General features: G+C 39.8%; 1 protein-coding gene across 2 annotated transcripts; it reads right to left on the minus strand.

Moving 5' to 3' along the window:
• Positions 1–837: 837 nt before the first annotated feature.
• Positions 838–19186, minus strand: PRKRA (protein activator of interferon induced protein kinase EIF2AK2). Of its 2 annotated transcripts, XM_004426677.3 has the most exons (8): positions 18993–19186; positions 18259–18428; positions 15144–15225; positions 12986–13064; positions 11820–11937; positions 10497–10591; positions 4449–4623; positions 838–1563 (listed from the first exon to the last, which is right to left on the minus strand). In XM_004426677.3, the coding sequence occupies exons 1-8, from the start codon at positions 19055–19057 to the stop codon at positions 1406–1408; spliced, it is 942 nt and encodes a 313-aa protein (XP_004426734.1). In that variant the 5' UTR covers positions 19058–19186; the 3' UTR covers positions 838–1405. The 2 variants fall into 2 exon arrangements, with proteins under 2 accessions (XP_004426734.1, XP_014640142.1); XM_014784656.2 differs by lacking the exons at positions 15144–15225; positions 18259–18428; positions 18993–19186 and adding an exon at positions 13976–15136.
• Between the last annotated feature and the right edge of the window lie 777 nt (positions 19187–19963).

Genomic DNA, 19963 nt, shown 5'->3' on the forward strand with positions numbered 1-19963 from the left:
CCCTCTCTATATTCGAGAGCATTCATAAAAACCTAAGATTAGATAAATCGCAATGACCCACAAGCTCCTGTATACGCCTAAACTTTAATTCCAGTCTTTGTGTATTCCTTAACCTCACCCAAAAAAACCTAAAATCCCATGATTTCACATATATAGCTTATAATGTGAAACTATGTTAAATGCTGTTTAGAGTTTTAAATAAGTTACATGCACTGGTGTACCCTTTATTATGTAGTTTTATTATTCTCAAAGGAGTCCACTCAGGTATGATTTTTTTTCCAGACAGAAAAATACTTGTTACATACTTCCTGCTGGATTAACACCTGTGACTGTCAAAACCTACCTTTATCATTCATAGCTCTCTTCCTCCGAGGCTATCCCTGAGCTTGAACACTGGCCTGAGACTTCCACCTAATCCACAAAGGTAGCACTATCAGCTGGCACTCACAGACATAAGACTTGAGGTGTTACAGAATGATACATGGAAACATACAAGGCAAAATTAAAATTTGCTCATGAGACTTATTTCCTAACCTTTTAATCACTCATTGCTTTGTTTGAAACATTTCTGCAATGGAATTGAGCGCACCGGAAGTTTTGGTTTTTATAATTCAATTAATGCTTTTCAACTACTAATTCATCCATGACTGGTTATATAAAAGAAAAAGACAACATTGGCTTGGACAATATGGAAGTGATTCATCAGATATATTTGTAAATTTTTGCTTAGGCCATAGGTTTTTTACCTTTGACTTTCAGAAGTAAACCAGAGATATGTAAATAACAGAACATCCACATTATAATGTTACTCACAAGAAAGGCTAAAAAGAATGGGGCCACAGGCAAGTCAGTAACACTTTAATAAAATGAGCAGAACCCATTATAACAACAGCTCTTTATTACATGGACTGAAATACACAGCAGACCAATCATGTTCCCTGAAATTTAACAATCACATTCAATAAAAGCCTGTTAGTGCGTTCCTCAACACTCTAATTCTAAGGGGCTTCCTTTGAATTCCCTTTACAAAGCCTCGCGCAGAAAAGAGGTTAAGCAGCAGTAAGAAAGACTGTTGCTTGCAGCAGTTTTATTTCTTCATCATCATCATCATCATCAACAAACATGCAGGTTCTTCCTTCTATGTACACGGCGTTGTAAAATGGGTGCTACACTCTGCCTATGGTACAAAGTTTATAAATACAATATACCAATACAAAGTTGAAGCCATTAAAAAGAGCTTAATAACAACTACCAGGAGATAATTAAATCTGGAGTGTTGATGGAATCTATGAAGAGGTTTAGAAACAACACACAAACTCAAACATTGTAGTAAAGTTTTACTTGGGAAGGGGCCAAAGGGGCACTTTTTATGTGCCACTGCAGGGTTTTCTAAGTTGTTCCCAGTTTACTTTCTTTCTGCAATTATCTTTAAGTACTGCAGAGCATTGTGAGCTGCATCACTCTGTGCATTGCCGCAGGAGATCCCAGAGCCATGACAGACTGTGATGGGACTGGTGGACAGCTCCGCGAGACATTGATACTGTCCGTTGGCACTCAGTTCTTCTGTAATGACATATTCAAACATGAAGATTATTGCCAAGTGTATATAAAGCAGATCCTTGTAAAAACAATACGGTTTTTATGACTGTCTTTCTCAGTAAGCATCCATGGTATGCTGTTCCACTTACTCATCATCTTTGTCATTCTTGTAGAAACGAACAAAACACAAAACACGATCACTCAGCCACAGCAGTAGTTCTCAAACACAGCTGTGCTTCATAATCACCTGAGGGAACTTTAAAGAAATACAGGTGCCTAGGCCTCACTCCAGCCTGCTCAATAAGAAATGCAGGATTTGGGGTTGGAGTGGCCAGATTCTTACATTTTAAAAAAAAGCTCCCAAGGCAATTCTAATGCGGCTAGTTGAACAGTGTTTGCAAATTACTGAACCATAGCAACTTTTTTAAAATGGAAAAAACCATTTGCTACAGGACCAGAGGGACTGTATTTCCTATTATGACGTCTAGGGTTATTTTCAGTAGACATTTGAGCCAGGAAATACATGGTTCAGGGCAAGACTGCCCTTGCGCCTTCAGGTTCTTTGCTTGTAAGTCTGTGCAGCGTCTAGTTCCATATCGTATATGTGTTTTAAAAACAATACCTAAACACAGGAAATAAATGTTCTTCTCATCAACTCATGAATCACTCTTATTAAAAATGGTTGAATGAGACAAGGGGAAGAAGTAGCAACAGGTTATGATTTGTTTAAAGTGGTAATGATTAAAAGTTATTGTTTCAGCTAGAGTCAAAAGTGGAAAATATCCAGATACAATGGGGTTATGTACTGTGTGAAGAGGCTTTCTAGCTCTGGCATGTAGGTTCTTTTTTTTTAAATTGGGTTAAAATTCATGTAACATAAAATTAACCATTTTGAAGTGAACTATTCAATGGCATTTAGTACATTCCCAATGTTGTGCAACCACCACCTCTATCTAGTTACAAAATACTTGCATCATTTTATCACCCCAAGAGGAAACACAACACTCATTAAGCAGTTGCTCCCTAACCCCACTCCCACCCCCAGCAACCACCAATTTATGGATTAACCTACTCTGGGAATTTCACAGAAATGGACTCACATAACATGTGACCTTTTGTGTCTGGCTTCTTGCACTTAGTATAACGTTTTTGAGGTTCATCCACGTTGAAGCATCTATCAGAACTTCATCCTTTCTCATGGCTGAATATTTCGTTGCACATATATACCACAATTGATTTATACATTCACATTTGGGCTATTTCCGCCTTTTGGCTATTGTGAATAGTACTGCTGTGAACATGTGTGTACAGACATTTGTTTGAATACCAGTTTTCGATTCTTTTGGGTATATATCTAGAAGTAGAGTTGCTGGGTCATATGGTAACTCATTTCAGGAGTTGCACAACTCTGTTTTCCACAGCAGCTGAACCATGAATTCCCACCAACAATGTATGAGGGCCACAGTTTCTCTATACCTGTGCCCATATTTGTTATTTTCTACTTTCTCCATCATAGCCATCTTAGTAGATGTGAATTGAGACTTCACTGTGGTCTTGATTTGCATTTCCCTGATGAGTGATAGCGAGCAAAATGTGCTTTTTGGCCATTTGTATATCTTCTTTGGAGAATATCTAGGTTCTTTTGAAGGTAACTGCATAGAAGTTAGCCAAATTAACTGACTGTGGTTTTTAGACTGCTGTTCTATATTTACCAGAACTATTTAGTTCTTAAAACTGGTAAGAAGCATGTCAAAGGCATCCTTAATTCATAATCTAAAAAATCATCTCAAGTTTCCTTCTTTTCCCAGATTCAAAACCTTCCATAGTCCTATTCATGACATGGCTTATTCATCTCTGTATCTCAAACACCCAACAAAGTGTAGATACTTAATAAATAATTTTTGAATGAACAGTCTCCCATCAGCCACCTTTTCTGACCATCTGCTTGCACTAAATTCCCAGGTTCTGCATCATTCTCAGTATAGTAAGACATCGTACCTGATCCATCATTTAATCCCAAAGTAGCAGAGAAAATCAGAAGTTCTTTCATCCCTGAAAAACCCTACTTTCCCAGTGCTTACTAACTACTCTGTAACAAGTTAGGTCCCCACAGCTCACCGAGGCTGGAACAAGCGATATCAAATTCTTCACATACTATACTGATGTTAAATCAAAACACCAAACACACACACATATGCACAAATTAGCCACTTACAAACTTAATTAAAAGAAAATCCAAACTGACTTCCTTTCCAGTCTATCCACGTTTGTCTATCTAAACGATTAAGGGCTAGAGAAAATGTAGAAGATGATAGCTGGGACTGGATAAAGCTATAAATTGACTTGTCCCCTTTTATCTCCCAGAATTGGCACACAGTGACAAAGTGGAGAGAAGAGGTCTGACCTCTACAAACTTGGTGCTTGTTCTAGAAACATGGGTGCCTTTTTATTTGTCAAGCTGCCCATCAGGGCTAGTGTAACAGACAGCGTATCGTCAGGGACTCTTCCCTAATCGGGCTCTACCACTGACTAGCTATGTTGTCTCAGGCAAGTTTCTCAACTTTTCTGTGCCTTATTTTCTTCACTTACACATAAGGATAACAGAACCTACATCATAGGGTTAGTCTGAGGATCAGTAAGTTGAAACATGTAACGTCCTTAGAGTGGTGCCTGGCACACAGTACAACTCTATAAATCTTAGCTATTGTTGTTTTTATTATTATAACTGTATAGATGTTAGGTACTATTATTATTTATAAGAATGGGACATATCAACAATATTTATTACTGCTCTGGCAATTATAGTCAGAATCTCTAATCAGTGAAATAAATTATAATAGAGGTTTTGTTTCTCAAACATAGTTTAAAAAGAAACAGGTTTTGGGATAAGCCAAAGAAAAAAATCATACCTATATCCAAATATGTTATATTAAAACCTTGTTCCTTGGCGATTTCACTAAGCAGCTGGATGTAATCTGTATTGGGAATACTGAGGAGGCTTCTTTTCAGTAAGTTGATCTTTTCACCAGGAGAATTCCTCAAGGAATGCCAAGTACATCCTAGAGAATGTCCTACTACATTTGTCTGAAAAACAGAGATGAAGACTAAGATTCTTAACTCACACTGAGTTCCAACACTACTATAATTAAAAACATTTATTTGGCACTGACATTTAATACTTTATAAAGCATGTTTAAATGGGTACCATTTGACTAACTTGCTGACTTAAATACTAACAAGTACACACATTTAACAAATACCAAGATTCTAAAAAAAGAAGGACATGCAATAATATACTGGAAGGATTTTAAAATACTTTTGAATAGTACAAAGGTCTTTCAGTCAAATTTTCTGATTAATTTCCACATTAAGATGTATAGGATATTTAAAGAGCACTATAAACAAATCTGACGATAATTGAATCTGCCTAATGGAGTGACTTAGAAGTTAAAATAGAAAACAATTTTCATATCTTTATGGTTCCTTGTATTAAATACCAGGCACTATAACTAATAGCTATAAGGCAGGAAACAAAGAAACTATAGAAAAGGTGAAATGTGTAACTTGGGTTTGAGAATAACGAGTCATTCAAATGAATGGAAGGATGTCAAAAAGTTCTTACTGGACTTATCCCAGAACCAACTGAGCTTATTTTTTTCTGTTTTCTTTCTCCTTCTCTTTTCTTTATTCTCCCCTATATCCTTCCCTTTTCACCTCTGTTCTTAGAATGTTTTACATATTTCCATGTTAGTTTATATTTTTCAAATTTCCCTCATATACTATTGCCATCAAAAAAACCAAAACCAACTACTCTCTGAAGTAGGGCAACCTATCCTTAGTCTTATTTATTACTGAGCCTGACAGAGGTTAAGGGATTTTCAAAAGATCACAGGAATGGTCATGATACAGAATTGAATAATTTGTAAAATTTACTAAATAGAATTTTACACTCTTTGAATAGAACTTTAAAAAAATCATAATTTACTCACATAGTAAAAAAATACCTGCAATAAGAACAAACATATAGGGCCAGCCCCGTGGCTTAGGGGTTAAGCGCGCGCGCTCTGCTACTGGTGGCCCGGGTTAGGATGCCGGTCGCGCACCAACGCACTGCTTCTCCAGCCATGCTGAGGCCGCGTCCCACATACAGCAACTAGAAGGATGTGCAACTATGACATACAACTATCTACTGGGGCTTTGGGAAAAAAAGGAGGAGGATTGGCAATAGATGTTAGCTCAGAGCCGGTCCCCCTCAGCAAAAAGAGGAGGATTAGCATGGATGTTAGCTCAGGGCTGATCTTCCTCATAAAAAAAAAAAAAGAAAGAACAAACATATAACGAAGTATAGTCTCTTTTCCTTACCATCCCTTCCCTGAAGACTTCTATTCCGCTCCCCAGAGAAAGCTGCTGTTAAACATTTCTTCAGTATCCTTTCATAAGTGTTCTATGCATATTCAAGCACAGACACGTATGTAATCTTCTTTTCAAACAAAAATAATACCTTACTGCTCTACATCTTGTTCATTTTTCTCCTATCAGCACACAGGCATGCGCTGTATTTACTTTACCAGTCTCTCCAACCATGGGTTTTAGGTTGTTTCTGGTTTCTTGCTTTTACTAAGAACATTACAATAAAACTCTTTTGCACTTGGATGACTTTCTCTGTAGAATAATTTCTAGAAGTAAGAACTGCTGAGTCAAAGAACATGTGTGCTTTTAATTTTGATAAATACTTCCACACTGATTTCTGAACCAATTTATACCCCTATCAACTGCCTTGGAGGGTGCTTATTTTCTCAGAAGCTCACCAACACCAGGTATTATCAAACTTGGTAGGTTTTGTCACCCTAAAATGTGAAAATAGTACCTTGTTTAACTTGCATGAATGAAGTTGCACATTTTTGTTTTAACCATTCATATTTCTTCTACTGGGTTGTCTTTTTTTTTTTTTTTTTTTTTTTTTTTGCTGAGGAAGATTCACCCTGGGCTAACATCTGTGCCCATCTTCCTCTATTTTGTACATGGGTTGCTGGCACAGCATGGCCACTGATGAGTGGTGTAGGTCCGGACTGGAAACTGAGCCTGGGCCACTGGGAGCACACCAAACTTAACCACTAGGCCACAGGGCTAGCCCTGGGTTATCTTTTTTACTGATGTGTAAGACCTTTTTACGTGGTACTGAAAACAGTCCCTTTACAGTCATGTGTTGAAAATAATTTCTTCTCACTTTGTTTTTATTCTTGGTTTTATTTACAGATTTTTCACTGTGCAGGTTTTACGTAGTCAAATTTATGAATATTTTACTTTATAGCTTCTAGGTTTTAAGTTATGCTTAAAAAGTCTTTCCCCATGCTAAGAATTTTGAAAAAGAAAGCTCTTCTATGTTTTCTCATACTCAAACAGTTTCAATTCTTATGTTCAAATCTTTGATCCATCTGAAATTTATTCAAATGGAAGGAATAAGGTAGCAATCTAAATATATGTCATATACATATGCACAAAAATCTATACTTTTTCTCCCCAAATGTGGCTGTTAAGTTGTTTCTACATCGTTTATTGAATAATCCATCCTCTCATCCAGTGATCTGAAATCTCACTGCTGTCATATACTACACTCCTATATGGATTAGCATCTACATGGGATTCCCTATTCTATTCTCTGTCTATTCCTGTATCAGTACTGGTTTTAACTACTACAGCTTTACAGTATGTTTTATCCTCTGATAGGGTAAACCCCACCTCCTATACTCTTCCCTTTTCAGTTTTCTTGGCTATTCTTGAGTTTATTTTTCCAATAAACTTAGTAAAGTTGTGCCAAGGTCCAAAATAAATTCTGGTAGATTTTGACTGACACTACATTATATTTTTATATATTTACAATATTGAGTCTTCCTATCAAAAATAAAGAGATAGCTTTACATTTATTCAATTTTTGTTATATCCCTCAATAGAGTTTTAAGATTTTTCTCACGTGGGTCCTACACATTTCTTCTTAAGTTTATTCCCAGATATATTATCTTCTTTTCTACTATTGAAAATGGGATCTTCTATAGTCTATCACTTAATATTTGTAAGTAGGAAAACTATTGATATTTTTCCAGTATACTTTTTCAAGATAGATGTTAAATAAAATGTTAAATAAATAAAATGTTAAATAAATAAAATATGTTAACAAATGTTAAATAAAATGACCAATGTTATCAAGCTTCATAAATTTTGTTAATCAAAGTAAGACACAATACCACAAAAAATCAAACAGCACAGAATTATAAAAGCAGCAATCCCTAGCCTCAGTCCACCCCTACCTTCAGTCCCCCTTCCAGAAGCAATAATTTTTAACTTTCTATTTTTAATTAACCTGGTGCTTGCCTTCATAACTCTAAATAATACGAGAAAGCTACTGGTTTTGTATATTAACTTAATGATCTGTTACCTTGATGAAGTCTCTTATTATTTCTAGCAGTTTTTCTCTAGGGTTTTATAGGGATATAATCATATTATTTGTAGTTAATGATAATATATCTCCTCTTTTCTTATTTCTAACCTCTTATTGTTTTCTCTTGTCTAATTACATTGGTTGGTACTTCTGGAACAAGGTTAAAAAAAACAGTGTTAGTGGACATCCTTGTCTTATGTGTGAAATTAACGGGAATGGATGTAATATGTAAAGATGTAACCATGATTTTGACTTTTTTGAGGTAAATAGTTTGAATCCCAATTGGGATATTTTTAAAGTGTTTATCAGTAATGACTGTCAAATTTATCTTTATGGCATCCACTGAAAGGATTATATGTTTTTCTCTTTTGACCCATTAATGTGGTTGATTACATAACAGATTTACTAACCTTCAAACATCCTTGCATTCTTGAAATAAACTCTATACTTGTCTATAGTATATTATTCTTCTAATACTCTACTATTTTATTAAGGTGTTTCACCATAAGGGAGATTAATCTATAATTTTTTCCACTGAGATTTGCTATTGTCAGGTTTTGGTGTTAGTGTTATGTTGGTTTTGGAAAATAAATTTAGAGGCTTCCCCTATGTTATATACATTGCCAATAAGAGTTCAAATAGCATTGGAAATTATCTCTTTCTTGAAGATTTAACAGAATTCACCTGTAAACCTGTTTGTGCTTTGGGATTTTCGTGTCATCTCTGATGCAACTTTAAAAGAAGCAAATGCAATGTTTTGTATTTTTCTATTAAAAAAGTAAAACCAGGGGGGCCAGCCTGGTGGTGCAAGCGGTTAAGAGCGCGTGCTCTGCTGCAACAGCCCGGGGTTCGCCGGTTTGGATCCCAGGAGCGCACCGATGCACCACTTATTAAGCCATGCTGTGACGGCGTCCCATATAAAGTAGAGGAAGATGGGCACGGATGTTAGCCCAGGGCCAGTCTTCCTCAGCGGAAAAAAAAAAAAAAGAGCACGATTGGCATCAGACATTACCTCAGGGCTGGTCTTCCTCACACACACACACACACAAAAAAAAGTAAAACCAAAATTATATTACTTATGTATTGTCTTTTTCTCCTACAGAATATGCCTTTATTTCATCATAAGCTTAGGACACTGCTACAGTCCTCACTTCTCATTCCCCACCTAACAGACCACTCTCAGATAAAGTACCACAAGACATATAAAGTACCACAAGACATATAAAGTACCACAAGACATACCTATCTATGAATCTCAAGTAATGTATCATGTGTAGCCCAATCTTTTAAGCTCTATATCTGTATGCCACACTGCCTACTCAATATCTTTACTTAGATATTCTATAAAGACTCCAAATTCAATATATCCTATATTTAGCTCATTATTTGCTCCCTCTCAAATGCTACTCATCTTCTGTGTTCTCCATATTATTGAATGGTACCACCATCTACTCAGTTGCCAAGGTAAAAATATTTATTTCCTCCTTTTTCCTTAACTCTCCACATTCAATCAATTACCATACCCCATTTACTAAAGTTTTCTAAATAATTTTTAAATCTACCATTTCAACTGCCACTACCTTAGTATAGGCCACTATCATTTCTCATCTGCTTTCTATAACAGCATTCTGGCAGATTTTTCTGATTCTAATATTCATACAATCACCATAATGCAGTCATCGATTTCCTTTCTAATGTATAAATTAGATCCTGTCCTTCCTAGATTAAAATTCTTTAATGACTTTGCAGTACCCTCAGGATAAAGTTCAATCTCCTTAATATAGTCGTCCCTTCAAGATTTAATCCCTCTTTACCTTTCTGGCTTCATTGTTTGAGACTCTCTCCCTCCCACTCTATGCTCTAGCCATATCAAATTACTCAAGGTCTCTAGATCGCATATGATGTTTCATTCCTGGGTCTTCGCACATGCTCTTTCTTCTCTCCGAAATTCTTTCCGTCTGTTCTCATCCTACAGGTCCTGGCTTAGATATTACTTCCTCCAAGAAGCCTTTCCCCAACACCCCATCTAGGTTGGATCCTTCTCATATGTTCCCAGCACCCTCTTTAAGGACCAGCCTGTGGCATTCTTTATCAGTAGGCTTCAAACTCCTTAAGGGCAGAGACGGTCTTATTCACCATATGGCAGTACCTGGTACAAAGCTTGGCACACAGTATGGATCACTAAATGTTTGCTAGGTGCACGCATGAATGCATGAACAAAGGGATGGGAATGCACTGTGAACCTGAAGGCAAAAATGGCACTACTGGCCTATCTTCTTTAGATCCCATCATATTATTCTGAATTTGACTGTATCTCCCAAGCCCTCTTGACTGGTCACCCCTGTGACCCTGGCTCACATGTAGCAAGCCGCTAAAATTGGGGTGGTGTATAACTGAACAATGAAGAGATTTTTAAAAATTGCAACTCTGAAGTATCTATAAAATAAGAAATCAAGGAAAGTTTCCTACAGCAAGAGGTGCTTAATCACATTAACATCATAGCTGTCTGATCATTACTCACTAAAGAAATGTGGTTCTCTGGAGAAATATTACTGAATTTGGCAAGAAATTTCTCAGCAGCATTTCTCTTGGCTTGCTTTTTTGAGGCCCCCTTTCCTAAATAAGGAAAAAGAAATGGTAGATTTAGAAAACAAATTAGTGTCCATAGAGGACAATCAAATGTGTAAAGTATTGGGTTTAACCAGAGAACAAATTCATGGCTTTTATACACCAGACTATTCTTTTTCTGATCTGACATCTTTGCTTGCGCTTCATACAGCTATTGATTCTGACATTTTTGAAGGCACTTCTTTTCTTTAACAGTTTATCTTTAATAGTTACATTTTCACAGTTATATTTCCCTATGCCCAGCTTTAATAAACCATATTTGGTTTAATTCTGCCCAAATATTCAAGTTTATTAAGGTACATTCAAACCACAACTCCTATCTCTCAATGTCTAGTTCCTGTGTACAATCTCCTATAAACTGACAACTATGTGGAATTTCTTTCTTTAATAGGAATAAGAAGGGCATAGAAGATGCTGTAATTGAAAGACACCAGAAATATCATCTACTTCCATGCTTTTGTTTTCCAGATTTAAAAACTGAGGCTCAGGGAGATTAAGTAATTTGCCTAACCTTGCAAATCAAGGATTGCACCAGGAACAGAAGCGGAGCTCCCTGCTTCTGGCCAAGTGCTGTCTGCACTGGCCCATGACTACCTCTCGAGGGCAAACAGGCGCTTATTACTTGAAACTAGTCTCTAACACCAAGGTAAAATTCCATCTCAAGCTACTTTAAAAATGATAAAAACATGCTAGAGAAGTTACAATGGGACTTTTTTCTCACAGTTTATGGCCTTTACAACATACAAGTTGCTATAATTCAGAAAGATAATTTCTACTTTATTTTTATCTCACTGCAATTTTTTGGCCATCTAGGCCTCTTTTTAATCATCTTGTTTTCAAACATAATCTTCTTTTAGTCCCCCTATCTTCTAGAAGAGCAGGTGAAACTCCAAGAGATTTACTACTGCTTTTTTCTCCAAAACGAGTCTTTTAAAGTCACTAACACATCCATGAAGACTATTTAAAGAGTTAATTATTTATTTTGTCTTTCCATGATTTTTTAAAATATCAAACTAAGAAGTATAAGTATTCTTAAGCTAAATATTTATCCTTAAATTCAACTGCAGAAAGTTAGAGATAGTAAAACAGGAGTGTATCAATTTTTTCCCCTATCGAAATATTTGAAAAGAAATCACAACAGAAATTTCTATGGTCATTCATCATTTGAAAATATTTCAAATGTCTCAACTGTATGAGAGTAAAAAGAAATAAGTACCAGTTTCCATAAATGACTCTAGCCTGCAAATTGTGGTATACTCTCTCTTATGAGCAGGTCCTCCCTCCTGGGAAAGGGTATATTCAGGAAGTCTCCAGCCATGATGAATAGCCAATTCCTAGGAAATCGAGATGAGGCTTTAGCAGTAATTTTTACTATGCAATGGCTCAATCACATAAATGATATTCTTTCATCATTTTGATCCCATTTCTATATATATGTTTGAAAAGAATAATGATATTCTGCAATGGAAAAATGAGGGAAGACCCCATATTTCCCATAGATATCACTACATTTTATATCTCATAAGCCCATAATACCAAAACTGAAGCAATTTCCTGCTATGAATGGTGTTCTTCCATTAAGCCATAGTGAGCGGATATCAAAGAGTTCAAACAGAAAGACAAACTACTGTCACTCTCTTTGGGAACATCACAGAGGACACCTATAGGTCTCACTGCCATCAGTTCCTAAAGCCTCTCCCTATCTAGAGACCTCCATCCCACAGCTGGCTAACTAACCAGTGCATTTGATCAAGAGTGGGGAGCAGACAGCAAACAAACAGACTGGGAGGAGGTTGAGGAAAGACAGGAAAGAAAACTACAGAAAATCTCACGGAGCAGGAAAGAGACCAAAGGACTGGCTGAATGAAGGGCAGAGAAGCTGTCCAACAGAGCACATGGATAATCTGCAAGAAGGATATTCTGCATGCAGAAATTCAAAGCTGAATATATTTATTTTTGGTAGAATAAACAAACAAACAGATTACTTCCCTTTTCTTGAGTTAGGTTACCCGATTTGGGTTCTTTATAAAGTCTTCTGTCTCAACAGAAGTAGAAAGAGGTTTGTCACAACAGTGGCAAGAAATATTCTTAAAGTATAAAACACTCTACCCATGTGCACTGAGGTCCTGTTGATCTCAAATGAGAATTCCACAAACCAAAGGCAGATACTGTATATGGAAGAAAATCCAAAACGTAAATAAATAGGAAAATAACTTCGAGTTAGCGCTGTAATATCTAATGATCATAACTTGGAAAACAAAATATTACACCATCTTGTCTTTAAAATATTCATTCCCTGTCTTAGCCCCTGTGATATTATCAATTTATGACATCTTTTTTCAGTAGACAAAATGTTAAGTATGGAAAAACTGTGCAACTTACCTGCAATGAACCAATAGGATTAAGCTGGTTCTTTGGTTGCTTGGAAGGGTCAGGCATTAAGGGGTCAGGAACTGCAAAGCTAAACATTGTTTTAAAGTGTTAAAAAACAAAACAATTTCCCCCAAAATGACAATATTTTCTATTTAACCCTCTATGCCTTTGCTCTCGTTGTTCCTTCTACATGAAACGCCCTTCTCTCCCCCACCTTCTACGAGAATCTGATCTACTCATTATCCAAGGTGTATCTCAAATGCCACTTTCTCTAAGAAGCCTATCCTTTTACCCCAATGGAACATAGCTACTCTCTCCTTTGAAACATTCTAACATTTTTTTGACCCTTTCTTAAGCAAATTATTTTACCATAAATTATACTCTCTTACAAATACATGTAATTTGTCCATCCCTCACCACACCTCTCCCTTGTTCAGAGACTGTAAAATCCTTGATGGTAGGGCCTATGTCTTACTTACCTTCATAAGCTTTGTAGCACTTTGCATATAATAGGTGCTCAGCTAAAATGCATTTAAATAAAATATACTATATTATAACTACATGAAAAGGGAAGACTATTAGTCATGAAATTTAGCGTGGCAATGTGAATAACACAGATCATAAACACTGTTTTTTCATCTAGAGAATTATAGAAGAAAGATCTGTTTGACTTATCATTTGCTCTATGCAAATGATCCCCCTAAGATCATATGTACCCTGCATAAAATAGATGGCCTACATGAATCTGGTTTCAGCATGTGGGAATCGTGATTAGGAAAAAAGAGAACAATCTCCTCTAAGTAGCCTGAAACTACTAGTTACTTGGGTGACGGGTCCCTAACACTGAATAAGCTGCAGTCCAAGGTTACTAACACCTAGGTCACTGAAGAGTCACTTCTTCCAGGACAAATGAGGTTTACTTATGGCCACTTCCCTAAGTTTCTAACTGCCAGAATTTCAAGCTTTACATAGGCTGATGAGATACGAATATTCACTTACAATGCGCACGCCGAAGCTACCCAAATAATTGTGATGGAGAAGTGAGAAAGTCTCTGTATTAAATCAGGCCACTTTAGGCCTGATTACAGCTTAGTAATTCCCATCTTATCTGTCAAGAAGCACAAATATATAGTAAAGTGTGTTAGCGTTTTTTGCTGACAAAGTGAAGCGCCCAGGTGCAGGAAGGACACGCCGTACACTCATTTCTACGAATATACTCAACACTCTGGGTTGACCTCTGGGCTCCACAGAAACAGCATGGCCATCACCAGCGAGAGGAAAATCCAATACCTGCCATGCCATTTGGCATGTCTGGAAAGCTAGCATAAATCAAGTATAATGTATGACCCTAGAGAATCAAGCATCATTTTATAAGATCCAAGGCTTATCACTGGTTAGTTCTAAACTACCAAATGGTTTAGAATGACTTAGAAAGGAGGAGCACTGCACGAGAGCCTACATACATCTCTAAGCCAAAAGTTTTGCTACGGATGGGGAACAAAACACCATCCTAAATTCCCATGGGCTTCTGCTGTCAGCTATGAGCAGATTATAATCCAAGTCTATCTGAGTGCATGTAAAGAAGAATTTAAAGGCACTCCATGTTGTAGGGTGCACCCATTAGAAACCAAAGGACACCACTTTATGACACATGAGATGCTCCAGAACCAACTCTCTTTCCCAAAGCACCTAGAATAACAAATTTATTTTGGAAAGATATGTCAAGAATTAACATCCCACTTAACATCCTCTGTATTTGTTATACATCCTATAATAAAAGGAAATCTTTTTGTCTCCTTCCAAATTAGAATTCCTAAAAGAGTACTTTCAGTTGATCTTTTTCCACCTTGTTTTCTTTAGTGTAGAAATAATTAAAGTCTTAATGCAGTAAGATATTTGCCAGAAAAACTCTGCTTTGCTACTGTCACAGCCCATCTACAAAAAAAAAGCCTAGTTCGTGAAAACCATTTAATAGTTACTTGCTGGATTTAATTTCTTAAGGATAAAGTTGTCTTTAATGGATGATAGGTTTTCACAAGGAAGTAGAATTTTCCAGCTAGATACTAACAACTGTTCACTTTGTTGCTTTTGTGAGCATGTTCAAACTTTTAATCTTACCTCAGCCATGATATTTTTGAGCTGCAGAATACAAAGAAATTTAGCTCACCAAATACTTGCATTGGCTTTCAAAATGTTTATGGCAGCCTCTGCAGCTCTGTGTTTCGCCAGCTTCTTACTTGTACCTTCACCTGAATTAAGGTTAAAAAAAAAACCTTTATATGCTGTGAAAATGTGAGGCTTTCACATAATGCTTTTCATAATACAAAATAAAGTTACTACAGGTTTTATATATACACACTAGGTAATAAAAACATAGACTACATACAATTATATACTGTAATAAAATATTCACCACAAAAAATTAACACATTTAAAAAAACCGTCATTTTAGAAGTTCTACACATTTAACTATGCATACCTATATAAAGAATTCTTATGTCTACATTATATATGTTTATACACAAAATGGTAATAAAGTAGACCATGTCACACTTTCTAAAGAAATGCAACTTAGTATTTAACCCTTCCCTTATCCCTAGAGAGAGAGAATTCTTCTGAGGCAAGAAGTTTCCTTTAAGGGAGCCACTTACAACACTGTCTGAGAGTAGAATGTGCACAATTTTATTCCAACAGCCCATCCTCTACTGCATTAAACCCCTCTGATTGGCTAAGCAGTCATGGCCACATGTTGGGAACACTGGGGAAGGTCTATATAGGGAAGAAGGTGAGAGCTTATGTTATGTGTTTTCTATACAATCTGTATCTCTTACATGGGTAGCTAACGGGGTGGCAGGAGACGGGCCTTACTAACCACTGAGACTGATGCCTAACTACAGAAAGCAATCACACCTGGTAAATGGTAAATTCAACCTTTTTCCTTCTGAGTTCAAACCAGGTGTTGAGAACCCTCTGAAAGTGGTATGAGAATGCTGATGTCCATTCCTCTGGTGTGGAGGAAAGAAAGGGGACATGGAATAAATTTCAAGTGTGACCCTCAAGTGTCAGAGGACACACAAATAATACTCATTCATCCACTAACACGGGTATTAAGGGTACAGCAGAGAACTAAACAGAGTCCCTGTCCTTAAAGAGCGCATAGCCTCGTGAGGGATTTCGTCTGTAAACAGGCATCTGAAACATGGAGTAGTATGTGTTACGACAGGCCTCAGTGCAGGCTGTAGGAGGCACATGAAAGGCGCAGCTCCCGACTCTTGGGAAGGATTCAGAAAGGTTTCAAGAAGGAAGAGGTAACTAAATGGAGACCTGAAAGATCAGTAAAAGCTAGCAGAGCGAAGAGAGCTGGGGGTTTGGAAGAGCATTCTAGACAGAGAAAAGACCCCTGCCAAGGCTCAGAGGCAACACAGAGCAGGGTGTGCTCAAGAGCCCCAAGTAGGTGGGTACAGTAAGAGCCCAAGGGGAGGAATTTTGAGATAAAAGGCGAGAGAGTTGGACGGGAGAGGGAGAGATTAAGGAATAGTATCCTAAATTTGTGTTTCTCAAATTTAACGTGCATAGGAATTGCCTGGGAATTTTGTTAAAATGCATACTCTGATCCAGTAGGTCTGGCATGGGGCCTGATATTCTGCATTTCCATCATGTGCCCAGGTGATATCAAGGCTGCTGTTGATCACATTTTGAGAAACAAGGTTGTAAGTCATGTTAAGAAATTTGTATTTGTCCAGAGGTTGATGGGAAACCACTGACTGGATTTTAAGAAGAGAAAGTACATGAACAGATGTGGACGCCAGAGAGAACACTCTGGTTGTCCTGTGGAGAATGGACATCACAAGACTAGAAGCTGAAAGAGCAGCTACAAGACTGTAGCTATATTCCAAGTGGGAGATGACAGTGGCCCAGACGGTAGCAATGGGAAAACGAGAGAAGCAGACAGATGCAAGAGATATTTAGGAAGTAGGAGATGGTGACAGTCTGGACAAGGAGAAGGAGTCAAGAAGATGAAATCCAGATTTCTACTGTGAGAAAATCAGTGGTGGTGGTGCCTTTACTGGGCTGGGGAAGGGATGTGAGAAAGAAGATGGATTCAGTTTGGGACAATGAGAGACTGAGGTGCCTTTAGGTCATCCTAACAAAGATGCCCAGCAAGCACAGGTTGATACACTGTTCTGTAACTGGGCCTGGGCTGAAGATAGAGATTTCAGAATTATCGGCCTTTAGATAGTATTTGAAGCTGTGGAGGCAGATAAGCTTGCACAGGAAGACAGGGCAGTGTGAGAAGGGTAGGGGGCCAAGGCAGAATGGTTACCATAGATTGTTAGGCTCCAGTCTAAAACACACTGAGGGAAAAAAGGCTACTTTTTCTTGAATTTTCACTGAACACTTAAAAATAGACCAGCTAAAGCACTAATGCAATGCTGATTCTATGGTTCATATGAGGAAACTTCCAGCTGGCACCTACAATCCACCTGCCTCATATAGACAAAAAAGCTTCAAAATTTTCTTAAAGTGGCTCCAATGAAAATAGCGGACTCCAGCTTTTCAGGGACACAAACAAATGACGGCTTCAGATGACCAGATGGTAGAACTTCAGCCTTCCTGCTGAATTTTTTGCTTGGCATTATTCCAAATTAAATTTAGTATTCAATATTTTTTATGTTTCAATTAAATAAGATACCTAAGAAATAAAATGTCTACATTTACAAACGGGCAACTTCAGTTGTCAGTTGCTCAAGTTCACAGACCATAATAAAGTTGAGTTTGAACTCTGAAACTTCGATGCTATGTGACTTTGGGCACATTACTTATGATCTCTCTGAACCTGTTTCCTCATGTATAAAAAAGGAGATAACGTCGTATTAAATATCTGTACAGTGTCAGGAACTAGAAGATGCTATGCAATATAGTGTAGTCGAGCCTTCTGCCTTCCTCATTTTGCTTGGATACAGAATATCGAGTGTGGTGCAAGGGGCCCAAAGTGCCTAGTGAGTCTAAGAACCTTTCCTGCTTCTCCCTAATTCTAGGAAGAACCCTAGGAGAGTCCTAAGGTATGTTTCTGAGCTTGTCTTGGTATCTGGGGAAGAGAAAATTAGGGAGAGAATCAGATGAACTTGGAAAGTTCCAATGACCTGAGATGAGAGGTCTCAGTTTCAAGAGTCTGCTCCTCACCACTGTCTCAGGTAAAAAGGGCACTTTTCCGAACTGCAAAGCAATACCAAGTCTTGACCGCCAACCCGCCTGGTCATCTGGGTTAACTGCATACAGACCTGTGCAGGTTATGTCACCAACGGTTACTCTGAAGGTGAAAGTGGGCACGTGTATTTGCACATCCGATCTTTCACATTCATAAACCGGGATGTTCTTGGTCTTCATGCCGTATTCGTGTAATACCTGAATCGGTGTTTTCCCTGGCTTAGCTGTAATCATCTTCCCCAAACTGCAAAAACCAGAAAAAGGTGTGCTTTGCATGCCAAAGCGGAGAGGGAGGCAGAAGCAGACAGGGGCTAGTTCTGATCGTTATCCACGGTGACGCGGGGGGAGCCGAAGGTCCCAGGCGGCCAGGGCCCGAGCTGGCGAGGCGCACCAGCCTCCCTGCCCCGCTGCGGCGGGCACCGGGCAGCGGCGGGCAGGGCGAGGGAGGTCTTTAGGGGGCTAACTCGAATGCGCGAAGCAGGGATTCGTAGCGGAATAGGGCAGGCACCGGCGCTGCGACCTCTGAAGACCAAGCCCACAAATGCCTTTCTCAGGGTGGCGGCCGCGCGCCACCTCCGCCCAGCCCGCGCACTGCCCGAGGCCGCAGGAGGGGCGGGGCCCGGCCGCAGACCCCGGCCCGCGCGCCGCCGAGGGGGCGGGACCGAGCGCCCGCAGGTCCGCCCGCAGCTGCGGGGGCGAAAGCGCCGCGAAGGGGCTTTACCCAGAATGCCGCTGGAGAGCCGGTTCCCCCGCCCCCGCGTCTCTTGCCCACCACTCCCGGCTCGGCCTCGACTGCCCCGGCGCTGACCTGAAGGTCCCGCTGTCCTGGCGCTCCAGCGGCGGGGCCGCGGCGCGATGCCTGCTCTGGGACATGGCGAGAAGGGACGGCTCGGCGGCCGGAGGAAGAGCAGTGCGTGGCGACGTGCTGGCTCCCCCGGTCGGCCGGTCCCCGAGAGAAGCGCTCCAGCGCCACCGCCGCCGCCTCCCCTCCTCCCACTCCTCCTCTCCTCCCGCTTGCGTCCCTCTCGCGAAGGGGACGGGCGGGGGGGAGGCGGAGCCTCGGTGTGGCAGTGCCCGCCCCGGCTCCCGGCCACGCCCCCTCGCCGCCCTGGCTGCGGGCCCTTCTCCGTGCCCGGCCCCGCCCACCGGCTCAGGGTCTCTCCGGCTCCGGCCCCGCCCTCCCCTCCAGACCCCGCCCTCCCCATCCAGACCCCGTGGCCTCCCCGCCCCGGCTGTCCTCAGCTCCAGCCCGCGGCACCGCGCTTCGGTGCCCCGGCTTATCGGCGCCTGGCCCGGCAAGGCCGTAGTTCTGTGTCCTTAAAAGGAGGGCGTTTCTTGCCGGGAGAGAAGGCTTGTCCGGCGGGCGAGCCTCACAGTGTGTGAGGCCTGAAGCTCAGACCTTTTTTTTTGGAGGGGGAGGTAGGGCGTAGGGTGAGGGCTGCGTCACTTTAAGAAAAAGATTTCAAAATTCCAAATGCAAAATTGCTAGAGACACTCCCCGGGCCTGGCCCCGAAGCTTGAAACTGGCGGAATATCCGCTCCTGAGGGCTGCGGTGGCCCTCAGGAGCTTTAGGAGCTCGCGAGGACATCTGAGACCCCACTCCTCTCCCGCCAGGTGGGCTCCATTGTCTTCTAGGTTTTGGTCGCGAGAAGAATGCTGGGCCACCGGATCCCTACAAGACATATTACGTGTAGACGAAGGCTTCTTATGGTACCTGATTCCAATTAAATGTTTCTGCACACCTGTGTTGTTGGTTGTAATGGCGTTTGCCTGGGATG

The sequence above is a fragment of the Ceratotherium simum genome, chromosome 9, assembly GCF_057802395.1.
Source record: "Ceratotherium simum simum isolate JZ-2026a chromosome 9, ASM5780239v1, whole genome shotgun sequence".
NCBI lineage: Eukaryota > Metazoa > Chordata > Mammalia > Perissodactyla > Rhinocerotidae > Ceratotherium > Ceratotherium simum.

Coding starts and splice junctions, on each gene's coding strand:
- PRKRA (XM_004426677.3), bottom strand. CDS start 19,057: ATGTCCCAGAGCAGGCATCGCGCCGCGGCCCCGCCGCTGGAGCGCCAG. Junction 15,226..18,258: donor TGGTGACATAACCTGCACAG/GTCTGTATGCAG, acceptor ACCTTAATTCAG/GTGAAGGTACAAGTAAGAAG. Junction 13,065..15,143: donor AAAGCCAATGCAAGTATTTG/GTGAGCTAAATT, acceptor AACAATGTTTAG/CTTTGCAGTTCCTGACCCCT.